Source organism: Ascochyta rabiei, chromosome 10 (assembly GCF_004011695.2).
Source record: "Ascochyta rabiei chromosome 10, complete sequence".
Classification (NCBI taxonomy): Eukaryota; Fungi; Ascomycota; class Dothideomycetes; order Pleosporales; family Didymellaceae; genus Ascochyta; species Ascochyta rabiei.
Window position 1 is genome coordinate 653,310 of NC_082414.1, and position 17,586 is coordinate 670,895.

At 50.6% G+C, this 17,586-nt stretch overlaps 7 protein-coding genes across 8 annotated transcripts, besides 10 other annotated features; 4 read left to right on the plus strand and 3 right to left on the minus strand.

The window, feature by feature from the left end:
• Positions 1 to 303: 303 nt before the first annotated feature.
• EKO05_0006304 (Alcohol dehydrogenase) lies at positions 304 to 1,586 on the minus strand (the record flags this gene model as incomplete). Its single annotated transcript, XM_038940362.1, has 4 exons — positions 304 to 801; positions 856 to 1,071; positions 1,124 to 1,370; positions 1,462 to 1,586. 4 exons carry the CDS (start codon positions 1,584 to 1,586, stop codon positions 304 to 306), a joined length of 1,086 nt encoding a protein of 361 aa, XP_038797807.1.
• Positions 1,587 to 2,395: 809 nt separating this feature from the next.
• EKO05_0006305 (Mitogen-activated protein kinase kinase kinase) lies at positions 2,396 to 5,335 on the minus strand (the record flags this gene model as incomplete). Its single annotated transcript, XM_038940430.1, has 3 exons — positions 2,396 to 4,956; positions 5,014 to 5,087; positions 5,139 to 5,335. 3 exons carry the CDS (start codon positions 5,333 to 5,335, stop codon positions 2,396 to 2,398), a joined length of 2,832 nt encoding a protein of 943 aa, XP_038797808.1.
• Positions 5,336 to 5,778: 443 nt separating this feature from the next.
• Positions 5,779 to 5,825: a tandem repeat.
• Positions 5,826 to 6,161: 336 nt separating this feature from the next.
• Positions 6,162 to 6,204: a tandem repeat.
• Positions 6,205 to 6,305: a tandem repeat.
• Positions 6,306 to 6,317: a tandem repeat.
• A 165-nt stretch (positions 6,318 to 6,482) lies between these two features.
• Positions 6,483 to 9,735: a dispersed repeat.
• Positions 8,809 to 8,817: an inverted repeat.
• Positions 8,809 to 8,941: a mobile genetic element.
• Positions 8,933 to 8,941: an inverted repeat.
• A 35-nt stretch (positions 9,736 to 9,770) lies between the features above and the next one.
• Positions 9,771 to 9,817: a tandem repeat.
• Positions 9,818 to 9,967: 150 nt separating this feature from the next.
• Positions 9,968 to 10,031: a tandem repeat.
• A 433-nt stretch (positions 10,032 to 10,464) lies between these two features.
• EKO05_0006306 (uncharacterized protein) lies at positions 10,465 to 12,365 on the plus strand (the record flags this gene model as incomplete). The annotated part of the gene is made up of 3 exons (XM_038940271.1): positions 10,465 to 11,169; positions 11,221 to 11,323; positions 11,383 to 12,365. The coding sequence occupies 3 exons, from the start codon at positions 10,465 to 10,467 to the stop codon at positions 12,363 to 12,365; spliced, it is 1,791 nt and encodes a 596-aa protein (XP_038797809.1).
• A 400-nt stretch (positions 12,366 to 12,765) lies between these two features.
• Positions 12,766 to 14,002, plus strand: EKO05_0006307 (Replication factor C (RF-C) subunit; the record flags this gene model as incomplete). Its single annotated transcript, XM_038940554.1, has 4 exons — positions 12,766 to 12,852; positions 12,908 to 13,530; positions 13,593 to 13,916; positions 13,969 to 14,002. The coding sequence occupies 4 exons, from the start codon at positions 12,766 to 12,768 to the stop codon at positions 14,000 to 14,002; spliced, it is 1,068 nt and encodes a 355-aa protein (XP_038797810.1).
• A 235-nt stretch (positions 14,003 to 14,237) lies between these two features.
• Positions 14,238 to 14,657, plus strand: EKO05_0006308 (uncharacterized protein; the record flags this gene model as incomplete). Of its 2 annotated transcripts, XM_059636768.1 has the most annotated exons (2): positions 14,238 to 14,343; positions 14,404 to 14,657. In XM_059636768.1, 2 exons carry the CDS (start codon positions 14,238 to 14,240, stop codon positions 14,655 to 14,657), a joined length of 360 nt encoding a protein of 119 aa, XP_059492751.1. The 2 variants fall into 2 exon arrangements, with proteins under 2 accessions (XP_059492751.1, XP_038797811.1); XM_038946075.1 differs by having other exon boundaries at positions 14,238 to 14,657.
• Positions 14,658 to 14,966: 309 nt separating this feature from the next.
• On the minus strand, positions 14,967 to 16,381 carry EKO05_0006309 (magnesium ion transporter; the record flags this gene model as incomplete). The annotated part of the gene is made up of 2 exons (XM_038940533.2): positions 14,967 to 15,456; positions 15,516 to 16,381. 2 exons carry the CDS (start codon positions 16,379 to 16,381, stop codon positions 14,967 to 14,969), a joined length of 1,356 nt encoding a protein of 451 aa, XP_038797812.2.
• A 416-nt stretch (positions 16,382 to 16,797) lies between these two features.
• Positions 16,798 to 17,193, plus strand: EKO05_0006310 (uncharacterized protein; the record flags this gene model as incomplete). The annotated part of the gene is made up of 1 exon (XM_038946076.1): positions 16,798 to 17,193. One exon carries the CDS (start codon positions 16,798 to 16,800, stop codon positions 17,191 to 17,193), a length of 396 nt encoding a protein of 131 aa, XP_038797813.1.
• Positions 17,194 to 17,586: the final 393 nt, after the last annotated feature.

A 17,586-nucleotide genomic window follows, 5' to 3' on the forward strand; every position in this document is an offset into this window, starting at 1 on the left:
TTTGGTCTCTACTAGGGTGATATCCGTTGTATATTCATTAGAGAAATCGATCGAGCTTTACACCGCCATCACACCTGAGGCAAAGACATCAAAGTCACTGCTAGCTTCACGCCTAGAACTGACTGGTTTCTATCCCATCATCCACATCACGTAGACCGTCTTGCATGTCCACATCCATTCAGTCCTTTACAATCAATCAGTCGGCTGCTCTCGAATGTGGATTGTGAGTTTAAAAATTGCACAAAATTCATGGGTTGCACTCAACTGTACGGTTCCATCCATTCTACAAGCTTATACCAAAGCCTAGTCCGACAGATCGATAACCACACGCCCTTTCACCTTCTGAGAGTCCATTTCTTTGAAGACATCCGTCAGCTTGTCCAGCTTTTCCACCCTGAAATGTGTTTTCACGATGCCTCTCGCAGCAAACTCCACTGCCTCGATTGCTTCTTTCCTTGTACCAACCGCAGAGCCAACGATCTGCAGCGCCTTTCCGACCATGAGTCCGGCAGTGGCAGACGCAATGGGCTTCATGTCGCCCTCGGGAATACCAACACAGACCACTCGCCCACCAAACCGCAACAATTTGACCGACTCGTCGTACGCACCCTGATGCGCGGTACATACAATGACTGCGTGGGCACCGTGCCCGTCGGTGACGGCTTGGACGGCTTCAGCAAGCGACTCGGTGCCATCGACGGGAATGAAGTGCTCCGCGCCTGATTCCATCACGAGATCCTTCTTGCTTGAGTGGTCGATACCAATCACACGGTGGCCGATGCCTCGGGCACTGTACTGAACCTACATGTAGTGTCAGGAAATCGTGCCCTTACGACGTGGACCTGGGTGACTTACCGCGAGATGACCGAGACCACCGCCAGCACCCATGATGACGACATAGTTTCCTGATTCTGCGTTTGTCTTGCGCAAACCCGCGTAGACCGTTACGCCGGCACACAAAAGCGGTGCAGCCGCAGCTGAGTCGAGGCCATCTGGGATGGGGGTCACGTAGTTGGCAGGGCCAAGGACGTACTGCTGGAAGGTACCGGGAGTGTAGTAGCCAGAGATTTTCTGTAGCGAGCGTCAGTCGTTTTGGCTCAAATCGTCGTTGGAGGGTGCTCACGCCGCTGAAGCAGTTCGCGTCCATACCAGCACGACAAGGCTCGCATGCTTCGCAGATGCCAGCCATCCACTTGATGCCAACTCGGTCTCCGACCTTGACCGCAGAGTTGTCCGTTCCGGGTCCCATTTTGACAATCTTGCCGACTCCTTCGTGGCCTCCCACTTGGCCTGCCTGTGTCGGGAATGGAAGAATCTTCCATGCGTTGAGCATGACGCCCAGGTCAGAGTGACAGACACCAGAATGAGTTCTGATTATGTCTTAGCTATGTGTGCAAGCTTGTGGCGCAGATCAAAGTGAAGTTGGATTTGTAGATGAGGCAATAGAGGCTGCAAACATACAAGTTGATCAACACCTCTCCAGCACCTGGCTCTGGCACGTCGAGCTCTTCAATCTTGGTCGATATCGACCCAGGCTTGTCGTAGACGGCAGCCTTGTGCTTCTTGGGAATCTGGATGTCACCCATCGTGATGTGTACTGCTGTGTTTCTATCTCTAGGATGCCACTGTGATTTGACCGTGCGGGATGAATGGCAGGAAACTCTTTGAGAGCGAGCCAAAGCAAGATAGCGACGGGGAGATGAGATAAGAGCACGGAAAACGACCGTTTGTCTTATACCCCTCAAACCCCTCCATTGGACCCGCAGCTGTCCGACCCCACAATCCAGGTCGCCAAACCGCGTGCCAGACGCGACGGCTGCTACTTCGGAAGCGTCACGAGGTCCGCTACTCCAAATTATGGTCGCAGATGAACAATCATCTGGACCAGATCTGGGCTGTCAGTGGCTGCTGTGTTGAGCCTCGGCTTGAACTACCCCGCAACGCGTCGATGAGCGAGGTAGATAATTGTGGAGCTGAACCAAGCACAGCGCGGAAATATCGGAGACCAAGTGCCGCGAGACATCGTGATCTTCAGTGAGCTTACTGACCTGGAAACAACGACATAGCACGCGAGCGGTTCGCGTGGAAGAAGAAAAAGGTCCGCAGATCAGGTATGTATGTGTTGATGAATATGGATAGCTATCATACACCGCCTCAGATCCAAACACCGTTAGATTCCACCAGGTAAGCTGCTGCGAAAGTCCGCCAGCTCCAAGCACCTCTCGGTGCGGTATCATATAGTACAGTCATTCGCATATGCGCGTTGCGGGCATTAAATAAAGATAGAGAGAAGTGAAGCGAAGAACGACTGACAATGACATTCCTGATTGCAGGAAATACATGCCTTCTGCTGTCGTATATCGGTACAATAACCGATGCTTGACAAGCGCGCCGACTATGCACCTTGATTTGTGATAAAGGGACTTGCGAGGAGCTCATCTGCACTCGGCCGCTTCTCGTGGTCGATGAGGAAGGTCTGCGACAAGAAGGCCCGAGCATCCTCGCCAGCGTTGTCAGGAATGGTAGGACTCGCATCACCGCTGCCGCCAATCTTGAAGATGGCTTGCAGTTGTGTTAAGCTCGGGTGAGGGTGGCTTCCCGAGAACATTTCGACGATGAGGCAGCCTAGTGACCAGATATCGGCCTTGCGTGTGTATGCCGTCTGGCGGACAACCTCGGGTGCCATCCAGAAGACGGAGCCCTGAAGCGATACGCGTTGGGCTCCCTTCTTGCTGCCACCCAAGGTAGATGCTTCGATGCGCTTCGAGATACCAAAATCGGAGATTTTGACGGAGCCCTTGTTGTCGACAAGAATATTCGCTCCCTTGATGTCGCGGTGAATGATGTCTCTGGAGTGTAGGTATGAGAGTCCAGTGAGGATCTGGCGTACGAAATTCTGGATGAGTGATTCGCCCAATGGCCCGTAGTTGACCAGCATTGTAGCGACTGATCCACCAGGGACGTACTCAAGGAAAATGTTGAGATGGCTCTCATCAGAGTTGGAACCTAGGTATTGCACAATATTCTTGTGCTTCAGTTCTCGAAGGAGGCCAATCTCATGCTTCAAGGCCTCCACCATGTTGGTCTTCTTGTGGTCCATCTGCGATGTACCCGCAGCAGATGGGAGCTCGACTTGTTTGACAGCCATGAGCTCACCAGTCACTGCATGTAACGCAAGGTACACGCTACCAAAGGAACCCTGTCCTATGAGCGCTCCTTTCATGTACTTGACGTTCTCCCAAGAATCCTGTTCAAGGTATTCTGTCAACTCGTCATCGTATTCCTCGCCGTCCTCAGCAATAGCTTCAGACAAGCGCTTGTTAAGCGAGTCGCCATTCTCGGTGTTTTCGGTACTGCTGCCGGCAAGGCTGCTACCGCCGTCATCGAAGTACGACTGCATGGTAGTGTTGCCGTCCGGATCTGTCACGGCAAGAGTGTCAGATCCGCTTCCGTCACCGAATGAAACGTACGACTTTCGATTGGGCTCCAGAGGTGATTCTTCGTCAAGGGGCTCCAGTACAGACGACGCCATGGAGTCGCGATAGCCATGTTGCGAGGGCAAGCCAAGTCTCATAACGGAGAGCGGTCTCAACGGTCTAGCCTGATTCCCACCCTGCAACCAGCTATCGGCGATGGAGGGCAGAGGAGGTGCGTCCTTCAAGCTGGAAGCTACGCTGAAGTTCGACGCCATAGAAAGGCGAGACGCAGCTTTACTCAGGCGACGCGAGCGGCGGACAGACATGCGGACAGTCTTGTCAATCTCCCCCTTTTCCACATCGGGGAAGTACGAAGTAAGGTCGGAGGTAATCAGCTCGCTAGGAGGTCGAGCACCGTAGAACTGCTTCAGCTTGCGAGCACGTGCATGGTAGACTGGCGATCGTACAGAGTTGTCAGGTCCCTCCAGGTTCTGTGCTGTCGAATTAATGTGTCGTTCACGTTCTCGCGCCGATGCGGGCGAAAGAGGATAGCTAACAGCTGCAAGCGATTCTCCGGTCAACTTTTCAATCTTGAGTTGACTCCTGTTCGTCGCTGGTACGTAGATGTTCTGCGTCTGCTGGAAATTTTGCTGGGCATATATGCCAGCGGCAGCCTTGAGTTGATCCTCGTCAGGTTCTCCAGCGTGCACTTTGCGTAAGATCAGTCGCCCTCGTTCGTGCCGGTTCGAGTCTTTGCAGAGTCTAAAGAGCTCAATGTCACTGAGGCGCTCAGCGAGTGACGGGTCTGGTTCGGCACTGTCGAGGATGTAAAAGCAGTAGTTTTTGATGTGCGCTTCGTTGAGATGAGCTTTCCTAAGTGTCTTGAGCATCACCTCCTCGGCTGTCTTGCATCCCTCGATGGTGACAACAGACGTTCGCCCACCATCGTAAATGACTCGAATCCAGGCTTTGTCGTGAGGTAAGATGGCACTGTTGGTTGCGCTATCAAGACTGGGGCTGGCTCGTACATGATGTGCAAAACGAGCTGTTTGTGGAGTCTCGGTGGGCGTGGTCCGTTGGGTTGGCGCATAGCGAGCGCTGAGGGGATGTGCGGCATATGTTTTGCTGGGATCTTTGGGGCTGTTCAGGCCGGCCTGACGTTGAGCTCGGAGCACGCGATTTTCTTGGTCGACCAGTGGGGAGCTTGGTCGAGATGGGGACTTTGCGCCGTACGCGAAGTTCATTTCCGAAGGAGCAATCTGCCGAGACATGCGCTTCTCTGTTCGTGAGCTGATAGGAGCAGCCCGAGTAGGCGGGAGCAACGGCCGTGGCGAGCCGGAAGGTGGAGTGTATGCTGAATTGTCGAGCGTAGCCAGTGACTGTCTGTTGGACGTCCGTCGGGAGGCCTTCTTGAACTCCTTGTTGCGTAGCTGCTTTGCCTGTGAGCCAATGCGGACGCGGTCGCCCACTTTCTTGATGCCCATGTCTCGCAGGTGTGTCTGGTCCATTTCCATGAGATTCTCGCCGTTGATGTGATTTTCTGAGTCTGTCAGTGTCTTGTTGCTGGAGTGGGGACGAGAGTGCGTGTGTGACGTACGCCTGAACAGCTCGATGTACTGGGCACAGTTGATGCGTTTCAGCCAGTCAACCACCTTGTCCTCGTCCCAATTCCTGCGGCAGTCAGCATGACAGTCCGTCGATGCAGCATGAGTAGCAACCTACCGGACGGCATCAGGAGCGTCGTAGATTTCCGAGAAGTCTGACTCTGTGGGCGAGACAAACATGGACTGGTCTGTCCGAGCGTTGGTGGCGTGGTTGCGGTAGTTGCTCATGGTGGCGTTGTACTGAGAGGTCGACTGCGAGGGACCTGCACCCAGCGACGGTGTAGGGTAGGGGGACTTTGCGGCAAGCATGGCCATGTCTCGTGACTAGGGGATGAAGAAGGCGAGGGTGCGAGTATGGGAGGATGAAGTGAGAGCTGGTGAGCGAAGAGGAGGCAAGGCGGTTGAACTTCGGTCGTCGGTGTTTATTGTCGTATGCACATCATGTAGAGGACGTCGATGGCAGCGGTGCTGGTCTGGATGGTGACCGCGGTGGAGTAGCCAGCACACGAGTGTGTAGAGCCCGGGCTCGCAGTAGCAGTGCACAATAGCAGAGCACAATAGCAATGGAGCACAAGGGCAGCTGGACGAGGCAGCCAGGCAGAGGTGCCGGGTCGAGGTGAAGGGCGGCGTCGGGTTTAAGCGGCAGGCTTCTGACGAGGAGGACAGCTTCAGGGCCTTGTGTTGGGATGGTCGTTATGTTGGACACGGGGGCCAGCGTGGGGCCGTGGGCGTCTTTATTGCAGCAGTAACAGGAGTAACGGCAGCGGCAGCGGCAGCAGCAGCAGCAGCAGCAGCGGCGGCGGCATAAGCAGGCGGGCGGGCTCCCCGGAATGCTGTGGCAAGCGAGGTAGCAGGTGAGAGCCAGCAGCAAGACAACAATCCCACTGGCAAGACCGACGAGTGTTGCGCTGAAGAGTGGGCGAGCACGCTAGTCGACCCAGCGCGTTTCACCCGGTTTCAGATTTGCGATCCACTGTACCTGCACACACAGTGCCAGCACCCGGGCATTGCCCACGGCATTGCGCCTCACCCATGCAATCAACGCGCCCCGCACCGCTCGACCGCGAATGATTGCGATGTGCGCGGCCTCTGCAGAGACAGTCCTTGTGTACTGCGTGGTGTTGTAAATGTGGTTGATGTCCACAGACACAGACACAGACACAGACACAGACATAGACATAGACACAGACAGACACAGACAGACAGACAGACAGACAGACACAGACAGACAGACAGACACAGACAGACAGACAGACACAGACAGACAGACAGACACAGACAGACACACTCACACACAGCGTGTTCCTGTGGCTGTAGCCATCGCTGCAAGCAGCCAAACCCCCAGCTCGCAAACAAGCACCTGCCGCCTACAAAGGACGCTCGTCCATGTAAACAAAGACGTGCTACTTGCTGTGTACGTGCGCACAAGGTGGACCTGCGGCTGTGGAACTGCGCCGTCATCAGTGGAGGGGATTAGGTAGTTTACTTTTCCGTGACAGATTACTGTTTCTGTGGCTTACCAAGACGCGCGGCGTAACACTAATAATAATGCCTGCTAGATATGCTGTTTAGCATTAGTTTAGACAAAAACTTAAACCTTTTCTTAGCAGTTAACTACTAGTTTATAACTAACTAGTTGTAAAGTTGTAAAGTAAACTAGATTTTTTACTATAGTATATTTTATTACTAGATCTAAAAGATAGAGGACCTACCTAGTTTACAACCCTATACCTAAACAATAAGCCCTAGTACTACTACATAGGTAGCGCAGCAGGCTTCTAAAGTTAAGGCCTCTGTAATAGAAGTTACTGTCTTACCCTACCTCTTATTAGTGTCTGTTATATTGTTATTATAACTACTAGCAACACTACTACGTCTACTACAAGGTCTACCTCTTAACGTTAGCACTAATCTATCCTACCTCCTAACCCCTACACACAGGTTTATCGCCTAGACGCTTAAAGCTAATTAGAGTCTTAACTTAACTGCGTTAGATAGAGCTCTAAGAAGAGGTAGTATAGGACCTAATAATAGTAGTAATAAAGATATAAGAGGGTAGAAGCGTCTAAAGTATATAAGTGCGCAGGAAAAGTATATAATTATAGAGCTAGTAGTAACCTTATATTATTACTATCTATATCTATAAAAGAAGGGTAACTTCTACGTATTTATACAACACTAGTTTATTAAGAGACACTAAGAGGTATTAATTAACGCTATAACAAAGTTTATAGACTCTTAACTACGTAATTAGAATATAGAGATAGCAGTAGACAACACATCTAGAAGCAATATTAGGTGTAGTAGCTACTAGGAGCACGTTAATACTATAAGAGAGAGGTTAGCGTAGTATATAGCAGAGCACAAGGTAAATAAGGAAAAGTAGAAGAAGAGAGAGACGCTGTAGTAAACTGCTAAGTAGACTGTAAAGACAACGTTAGCATAATCTTACTCTAATAAACTAAGTAAGATTAGAGTTGTTAAGGGCAATAGTAATAGCTTTAAGGATTTAGACAACGTGCACTCTGTATTAGGCACTACCTCCTAGTTAATTAGAAGTAGTTTAACGCTTAGAAGTGCTAAGAAGAAGTAATAGTAAGAGAAGGAGGAGTCTGTACTAGCCTTAAGTTAGTCTATAAGAGCCTTAGCTAGAGTAACAGAGGATAGGGCAGCTAAGTTAGCTGCTGCTGCTACTAGTATAGGTAGAAGATCTAACCTTTAGTAATTTATTAAAGAGTCTTAATAAGAGACTGTATAATGTCTTATAGCACTAGAAGAGCGTAATAAGACACGTTATAAAGAGATAGATAAGATAATAAAGCGTATTTTAGCTCTATTAGATAAATTAAGGTAGGTAGGATAGGTATATAGGCAGCAGCATAGTGTTATACTTAATAATCTAATAAATATAGTATTTTAAGCTGCTATATAGATATGCGTTAGTAGGGTCTATATATTACTATTTTTAGTTTAGCACTATATAGATTAGGCAGTAGTAAGCGCTAGCGCTGTAGGGTAGTTACAGCAGCCTATAAAACTAAGCTAATTTTAGGTAATTTTATAGATTCTACTAGGTTTAACCCTTAGTGTTTATATAAGCTTACTATATAAAATAGACCTACTTATAAGGTATATTCCTCTTAACCTACAGATAGTCTGTAGACAGCTTACAGCTATTAGTTTTACATAGTTTTCTGCTGTTTTTAGCGCGTTATAAGCCCTATAAGTATATTAGACATAGTAAAACTTAACACTAATACACTAAATCTTCTATAATTACTGCTATCCTACACCTCTACTCCTAATTTAACTTAAATTTACTACTTACGTACTCCTCTAGTAATAGCACCTTTATACTAAATAACTACATAATCTAATTTATCTACCTTAGGCAGGTCTAGTAATTCTACAGAAATAAGAAAACTAGTATGTAGATCCTGATTAGTAACAACCTAGTAATTAATAAGGTGCGTAGTTAGAGTATTTTAAAGTTTTGTTTTACCCTACTAAAGCCCTACTTAACTACTATCTGCTTAGTTAATAACTACTAATTAATCTTCTTCTACGTAGGTGTTAAGTACTCTCTATTAATATCTTTATATAGTCCTAGCATATAATCCTAGCTTCTAAAAGCTACGTTACTATATATATATTAGTACTAGTTTAGTAGCAGCTAGCTTATTAACGCACTAAGTTAGCTGCTAAAGTTAAGTATAATACACGTAGTTACGTCTCTACTAGATAATAGGACGCTAGCAAAGTAACTACTAAACAATCTGTTAGGTAAGACAACTACTATATAGACAAGTAAGTATTACTTTTTATAACTAGAGTAGTATAGTTACTAATCTATAAATATAGGTCTGTAAACCGCAATCTCTATACTATTAATAAAGCTAAATATAAGGTTGTTAGTAGTTATAAGTAAGCTACTAATAGCTTTACAGCACGCCTCTATTATTAGTTATTTTATTATACTTAAATCTAACTTAATCTAACTACTCTATATACCCTAGATATACTATAAAACCCTGTTTTAGACAGCCCTAAGCTATAAACAACTTCTACTAAATACATAGATAATATAGCTAAAGGCTAACAGGTAAGCAGCACGCTAGTAAAACACCAGCAAGGCCTCCTCTAGCAAAGAGACTAATGCTAATAGATACCTAGATCTCTTATTACTACTGTATTTAAGTAGTAGGTTAAGACTTACAGCTAGCTTCTTTATCTCTGCCTTTATAAACTAAGTAAAAAAGTAAAATAGCTTGTTGTTAATCCTACTGTTAGCCTTAGATAACTACATATTTAGTATTACTTTAAAGATAGTAAACTAGCAGAATAGTCTCTATAGCTACTTTAGACCTTTACTCTTATCTAGCTAGGTAATAACAGTAACAGCAGCAGAGGCGGTGGTAATTGCGTTGTTAGAGGTAGTTTAGAGATACTAGGTTATAAAACTAAATACTATAAGGTGTTAATTAGGTTCTATATTATATATATGTTTACTAACAAATCTAAGATAAAAAGACAATTACTAACATGCTAGATTTACTGTACTTTAATTAACCTAAACCCCTCTACTGCAAACCTTATTTTTCGTCTCGTCTAAAGTCCCACCAGAGCTAGTCAGGGGTGAGCGACCCGCCATACCCGACCCGGTTGGCTGCCGAAATCTAGTAAGTACGACACAGAAAAGCACCTAATCCCCTCCAGTGCTCTCAGCGCACGCACTCTGACGCCCACCATACCATGTGCCATGCGCCATGCGCCATGTGCCCTGTGCCCTGTGCCCTGCAGACACAACGAAACCGACCAGAGGGACTCTGGACTCTGGAGTCAAGACTCTACGCTGAGAGTCCGTTCGACCGTCAATCGCTGACCAGGCCCGTACTGGCAACGGTTGTGCAGGTAAAGGTTGAGAACAACCGGACTGCAGGCCTGCTCCAGCCATGCAGCCATGCAGCCATGCAGCCATCTAGCCATGCAGCCATCTAGCCATCTAGCCATGACGCACCCAACTCTCCTCTACAAGCAGAAGTGATCGTTCACACAAGCTGCTTCACTAGAACAACGCATATGCGAACGCCTGCTCGTGCTCAGCCAAACACTCGGACCCTGCTTCTGCCCTGCTGACAGTCTGTTACATGGCCTGCTCGTCGCCTTCAACCCACCTGCCGCACCCTGCAAGTCAGACGTCACTTCAGGCGCCGAAGGCTGAGCTAGCCGTCTCTGCGATACCTCCAACTCCAATGTGCATGACCATACCTGCGCATCATTACCATTCTCGCGCCGAGCCTGACTTCGACCTCTCTTGCATGGGAGCTCTGCGAGTGCACCAGCGCCTGTCTGTTGCGCTCCGCTATCACCTCCGTCTGAGACGCAACTAGATAGCTGTCACACCGCACTACGCGCCTTATCATTGGCTCACAACGGTCGACACCATGGACTACGACAGACGCCGCAACGCATCTTACGATGACTATGGTCCTCGTGACCCCCGAGCATATGGGTCCTGGTACAGCCACGATACACCACATCATGTTCCGCTCCGTGGACGATCACATTCCTCGTCCAACGCTGCTTCAGACAATTCACCGCAGCCTGCTCAGCAACCACTCAAGAGCGCAATTGGCAATGCTTTTGATCAGTCAGACGCAGCGAGAACAGTCGACCCTGATCTCATCGCCCAGATAGCAGCCGAAGTGAAAAAATCGGTGCTGCATGAAATCAAGCAAAGTGGCATCGCCGGTGCATCACCAGCTCAGTCTGGTCCAGCACCACCGCAACAACACATCCCACCATCGCCAGACTCTACAAGCGCATCGTTCCCCGCTCGAAACGTGTATGCGCCGCCTTCGCCCTTCTATCAAGACGCCCCTAGCCAACCGTCATCCGCACAAGATTTAGCAAGTCGCGGGTCGACTTTCGACGGAGGCATGGACGACCTCCTGACATCTCGCTACGATTCAAGTGTGCCTATCGACATTCCACGTCGAGAACGAGCGCCGGAACGACCCGCTCCTGCGATGAGGATGGCAACGGACGACTTTACACCCATCGAGAAGATGTGGCAGCGGCTGTTTGACCTGCAAGGTCGGCCTCTGCCGCGCCTTGGAGAATTCCTTCGCGGCCTTGCGATGCATCTGGTAAGTTGTGCATCACATTGGCAACGGAAGGGGAGCTAATGATTTGAACAGATCGAGGACTACGAACCGAAGAGAAGCCTTGTCATCTCGCCTGCAAAGATGCAAAAGTTTTACGAAGACGTCCAGGTCTTGAGTGAGGTTTACCCATGGCAAAGTAAGAGCTCTGAAAAAATCTACAAAGCGTTGAAGCTTTCCACTGCTAACGTCAATCAGCGATATTCGGGGAATTGTCATACGCTGCTTTGTCCAAGGTCTACCAGAGCATGCGTTGCCAGCATCATCTCATCCAGGAGCACCCTGCGGAACTGCCTTACATTCCTGCCTTGACTCCAAAGGGATTTGAAGAGTGGATGACTGCCATGATATTGGCTTATCCTGATACTGAACACGAGCGAATCACAAAGGCTGTACTAGGCATGCCTATCAGCAATGCGGACAACACGAAAGAAAGGTTTCCCAAAGAGCTTCCTAGGCGCATGTTTCCAAGAACCGAGAACGTGCAAGCCCAACAAAGATGCGCTGCAAACCTGTCTGCCGAAGGCGTCAGCCCGCTTCGCAAAGTTCCAACATTCCCCCCACCACCCCCACCGCCCAAAGTCGATACCAGCGCCGCTATTCCAAGCTTGGAGCGTGAACGTAGTCCATACAGTGGACAACCTGACCTGAGGAACTCCGACTCTGAAGGCGAACATGACTCGAGCTTTGTCCCAATCGAGCGACAGAGAAACCCGTATTCCGCAAACCCGAGTGGCGGCAAGGTGTATGATGATTTGTCTCAAAGCACGCACTCCGATACCACATCGGGCGGTCAACGCAGACGTGCGCAATCGACAGTGAACCAAAGTCAATGTCAATGGGCACCACCACCACCGAACGATACGTACAATCAGCAGCAACCAAGGTCGAGCGCACGTCGAACCAGGAGTCCCAGCTTCTCGAGCTACGGCACAAATTCCGATAGTAACATCAACGACATGCCTGCGAGCCACTCTTCGTCGAACTTACACAATGTCCAGGATGATGGACGCCGCCGCAGCAAAGACGAAGATATGAGAAGGCAGAATCGTCACAGAGGAGGCACGGTGGGGACAGACAGCTTGTACGACTCGCAACCGCGTACAAGTTATGACGACTACAAGGGCCGGACCAGTGCCAGCGGGTATGAAGACAGAAGCTACGACTCCCGTCGCTATTGATCTCGGAATTTTCGTTGAGGTTCGAGTCTGAAAGTGCTGTGCCAACCATCAAGCGGACGGCTTACATTTACGATACGATGCTGCCCATCCCCTACACATTGTCTTACTGAAGTTACATACCCCCATGTCCATTGGATCACACGTTGCCCATCTGTAGATTGTTCTCTTCGAACCATGTAGGCGTCAATGCATTAGGCAGGCCCTCGATGACCTATGAAAAAGTGCCAGCTTCCAAAGCAATTGTTTCGTTCTGGTGCGTGAGATTTCTGGTGCTTGATTGGAGTAGAAAAGTGAACCGGGCGGTCATAGCGTCAGCCACTCAACGCGTCGCCACTTTCGCGACGCGTCGACTCTTTGCGATATCGTCAAACCCTGGGTTTCACTACACAACACCTACAAGATGGCACTGCTCGTAGACAAACACCGTCCTCGAAACCTAGAAGCTCTCAACTATCACCCGGAGCTTTCTGAGCGACTCAGAGCTCTTGTGGGTGCATTCTCTAAACGCACAACCTCTTTCACTGACCATCCTCACCCTCTAGGCACAAAGCGGCGATTTTCCACATCTTCTCGTGTACGGACCGTCCGGTGCAGGCAAGAAGACCCGCATTGTCGCAACACTCAAAGAGCTCTATGGGCCTGGTGTCGAGAAAATCAAGATCGATGCCCGTGTCTTCCAGACGACCACGAACCGCAAGCTCGAATTCAACATTGTCGCATCCGTATATCACCTCGAAATCACACCTTCAGACGTCGGCAACTACGACAGAGTGGTCGTTCAGGACTTGCTTAAGGAAGTCGCGCAAACACAACAGGTTGATCTAGGCGCAAAGCAACGCTTCAAGGTGGTTGTGATCAATGAGGCAGATCACTTGACAAGAGATGCACAGGCAGCACTCAGACGGACGATGGAGAAATACAGTCCCAACCTACGATTGATCCTCCTAGCGAATTCAACAAGCAACATCATTGCACCCATTCGCAGTAGGACACTGCTCGTTAGAGTTGCAGCACCAACAGAGGACGAGATATGTGGGGTTTTGAGGACTGTAGGAAACAAGGAAGGCTGGAGTGAGGTTGCACCACTCAACAGGCGAATAGCAAAGGAAAGCGGAAGAAATCTGCGGAAAGCGCTGCTGATGTTTGAATCTGTGCATGCACAGAAGTATGTCTCATTGTCCTAGTCCTGGCGGAAAGCGAATCGAGACCGTCACTAACGAATGACAGCGAGAAAGTCACTGACCAAACACACATTCCGCCTCCAGACTGGGAAGCACTTATCGAGCAGATCGCGCAACAAATTATCGAAGAACGCAGCCCTCAGCGGCTACTGCAAGTCCGGGCCTTGCTCTACGACCTTCTGTCACACTGCATCGACTCAACGACGATCATCAAGACGCTCACTTGGAAGCTGATACCAAAAACGGACGATGCACTGAAACCAGAAGTCATCAAGTGGGCGGCTTTCTACGAGCACAGATGCAAGATGGGCAGCAAGCAAATCTTCCATCTTGAAGCATTTGTTGCGAAGTACATGAGGTTATATGAAAGGTCTGTGCAGCCCTGTTGAATGTGGACAAAGACAATGCGTTGACCGAAACAGTTACTCGATGGGCATCGATTTTGATTCTGCGTGATGATTGAACGCAAAGCCATGGCATTAGCAAGGTGCCAGTTGTCAGTGGGGTTCGCATATAGCAAAAAGGCGTCCGGTGTTGAAGTGGGGAACGCGTTACCGCTACTACGTCATGTGCGTCGAGCTTAGCTAGAAGCTCCATCGTAGCTCCAGCTATACACCAATTCCATCAATGACCACCACTACCGCTTACTTCAAACCGCTCAACGCTTTCTGAAACAGCGCAGATCTTGACAATGTCTTCAGGCCTCATGGATACCGAAAAGGGCGGCGAGCAGACCCAGTACGAAGCTGAGAACAGCGACATGCTCCCTCACAAGCAGGAAGCTGGTCAGCTAGGAGGTACCATCTCGATATCCAAAATCTATCACGACTTTGACAGACCTCCTAACGCAGCCACAGCTACAACCGTGCCAAGCACAGAACAACCTACACAACTCGACAACAGCAAGACCAACGAGCCAAACACACAAGGCATCACACCCGCCGACAAAATCCGCTACGGTCAGAGTATTCAGGAGGGCGGCATGGGTGGCAAGACAAATACGACGACGGGCGAAACAGACAAGGCTACCGACGAGGACAGTGCGACGAAGGCGAGGAGGGAACAGGGGTACGATGGAGGGAAGGACATGGACCGGAACATTGGCGCCTAGATTGGGAGCTACCAAAACAAAGCTCACACTTGAGGCTTGTTTTATCGGTCTTGGGTACCCGTGCCATGTCCGTTGACGACACGATTGTAAATCACAAACAAAAGGACAGGACATTGCAACGGTTTTGATGGCTCCAATATCTTACAACTACATGAGTGCGTAACAGCGTCCAACAGTTGTTATCCCATGCCAATCTATCCATCCAAAACGCCTGCGCTATGCAATTAAACGTGACCATGCATCCATGCCAGAGAGAAGATGTGAGTTGAGAAAAGTCAGTAAACCACACGGTGTGCACAAGCGCTGCTCTCAACGACTGGAGACGTCCTCAGCCCTGTTCTCTGCCTTGGCCAACTTCCTCGACAAAGCTCTCTCCCTGTGGATCAGATCGCCCAGGGTATCAGCGCCGCGCGGCTTGATGGCACCCACACCGATAGCATCAGATACGCTCTCAGAAGTTCCGCGGACGCTGGCACGTCCACCACCGCTCCAGACACCCAGCCCCCAGATGCCCTTTTGCGAGCTGCTTACGATGCTGCCCGGCCCGTGGGCATACATGCTGACGCGCTGCACGCGCCTCAGCTTCTGCAGTCCGTAGATGGCGACCAAAGTGCCGAAGAGGGTGCACCAGCCAGACACACCGTAGAAGCCAAAGTCGGATTCTTCGATGAAATTCTTCAGGTTCATGCCGTACAGGGCCGCGACGAAAGTGCCTGCGGTGATGGCGAGGGTGAGGATGGAGAACTTGAGATCGAGAAGCATGAGAGAATTGCGGTTAGCGTCAAGGATGGCCTTCACGCTACACAGGAGGTCAGTATGGATGGGGAACGTTGAGAGATGGAAGCAGGACAAACGTACATCTCCTCCGTGTTGCGGATGGAAGATACGAGGTTTTCGGCAGCCTGGACGATTTCGTCGGCGACTTTGTGGTAGGATTCTAGCAGCATCTCGACTTCGGTGTGGTCGTCCTCCTCGCGCGTCTTGCCCTCTGCCTTCTCGCTCAGATACATGGCGCTCAGGTCATCGTCGGCTTCGAGGAGTTCTTCGAGCGCATTGCGCACCAGGCGCGCCTTCTGCTCAAAGCTGCCGAGTTTCTTGGAGTAGATGAGCAGGTAACGGAGCTTGTCGCGATCAATGTCTTCCTCCAACTCGCGGAGCACGCGCACGACGGGCTCGCTGACGCCTTCAAATTCCTTCTCGAGCGAGAGCGTGACGCTGATGAGCACAGCTTCGAGGGCGCGGAACTCGTACGCCAGGGTGCCGTTTGCGACGGATTCTTTCTGACGCAGCTTCAGGTCGAGATCGTACATGAAGACGCTCTGCGACTTGGAGTCGGTGGTGCCGTAAGCGTCGAAGACGAGGACGCGATTGTGCTTGAGCAGGACGCGCAGGTTGAGCAGGTTGATGAGGATGGCGGAAGGGCGGACGAGAATGTGTGGCAGCAGGGACGAGTCGATTTTGCGCAGATCTCGTGGGAGCAGACCATACTTTGCAATCAGCTCGCTCTTCTTGAATTCGCCGCTCACGAGCGTGACGTTGCCGTGCTCGTCCAGCTCTGTGCAGCGCATCTTCAGCTCGTTGGCTGTGCGCATCATGCGCCCCAGGCTGCCACCGTAGCCGGAGCCGTTTGTCGAGCCATCGTCGGTGCTGGTGCTGGTGCTGTTCGACGGCGGTACGGGCGGTTGCAGAAGGCCGCGCGCGTGCGGTTTCTTCGGCCTGAACATGCTCGGCCACGCGCTGCATGGCCCAGACGTCGAGAAGCCACGCGCGCCCGGCACCGAACAGGTCGTCAGGCATGGCGTCGACTGGATGCATGTGCGGCGCTGTCTCCCCAGACGGGCGCCGCATTGCGCAACCGGCGATTCGAACGCATGATTGACCTGGGCGCGCAGGAAGCTCAAGACCGACGGCGATGGAACGGCGACCTTACGAAGCAGATTCGGCGGCATGTCTCTCCGTTGGCGGGCGTGTCTCGTCGTTATCGTCGCGCCATGCGTTTCGTTGTTGGCTTGTTGGCCCACCATTCGCCATACATGGCGGTAGTACCTATGGAAAATCTCACTGACGTCACGTGCAGGCGTGCATGGTCTGCTGCTTCTCTATTACTGGCCGCAACTATACGAGCATCAACTATACAAGCATGTCCTCGGTACCACTCTACAACGCCCTGGTTCGAACACACCACATCACCTCGCGCAGAAAGGTCGCCAAACTACGCGCTGCAGCTTCAAATCACAATGTCTATGCCTTCCTGCGCTACGGAGGCTGCCCAGGTATCATGTACTGTCAAGGCTCGGAACCAGGAGTCCGGGACTGGCTAGGGGACGTCCAGAGATTGCGCTACAAGGACTTTCAACTAGTAAAGAAACCTGCGGAGAAGCAGATCGAGGCTCAGGCAAACGATCGCAGCGTGCCTTATGGCAAGCTGGAAGAGACGGACACCGTCAAGGAGTTTGGGGCGCAGATGGAGAGTTTCGGCGTATGGAGCTGGTGGAGGGTTGGTATGGGCTATCAAAAAGACAAATCTCAGCCCTGAACACAACAAGTACTGCGCGAGACATTAGCTCCCTGTCGTGGCATCGAAGATTTTGTACTGGTTGGCTGGTTATTTGGCGGAGCGCCCGTCTTCACTATTGCTGGTTCAGATTCACGGGTCGTAGGATGTGCAACTGTGGCCAGTCAGACTGCGGAAACGGAGGACATCTACACACGGAGTCCGAGACCACTTCTATTATTGCATGGCACTGGTGACCGAACACTGAGCACGAGCTGTTTAGAAGCCTGTATAAGTCGTATGGATCAAAGCGCGACTGACATCTTCATTTTTCCCCCAACGACGATCATGCTCTTACGAAAAACTCGCACGAGGCTGAGTAGCTGATAGGGGGGTTTGTCCCGAGTTGCGCTGGAGTCGAGGCTGGCAACGGCG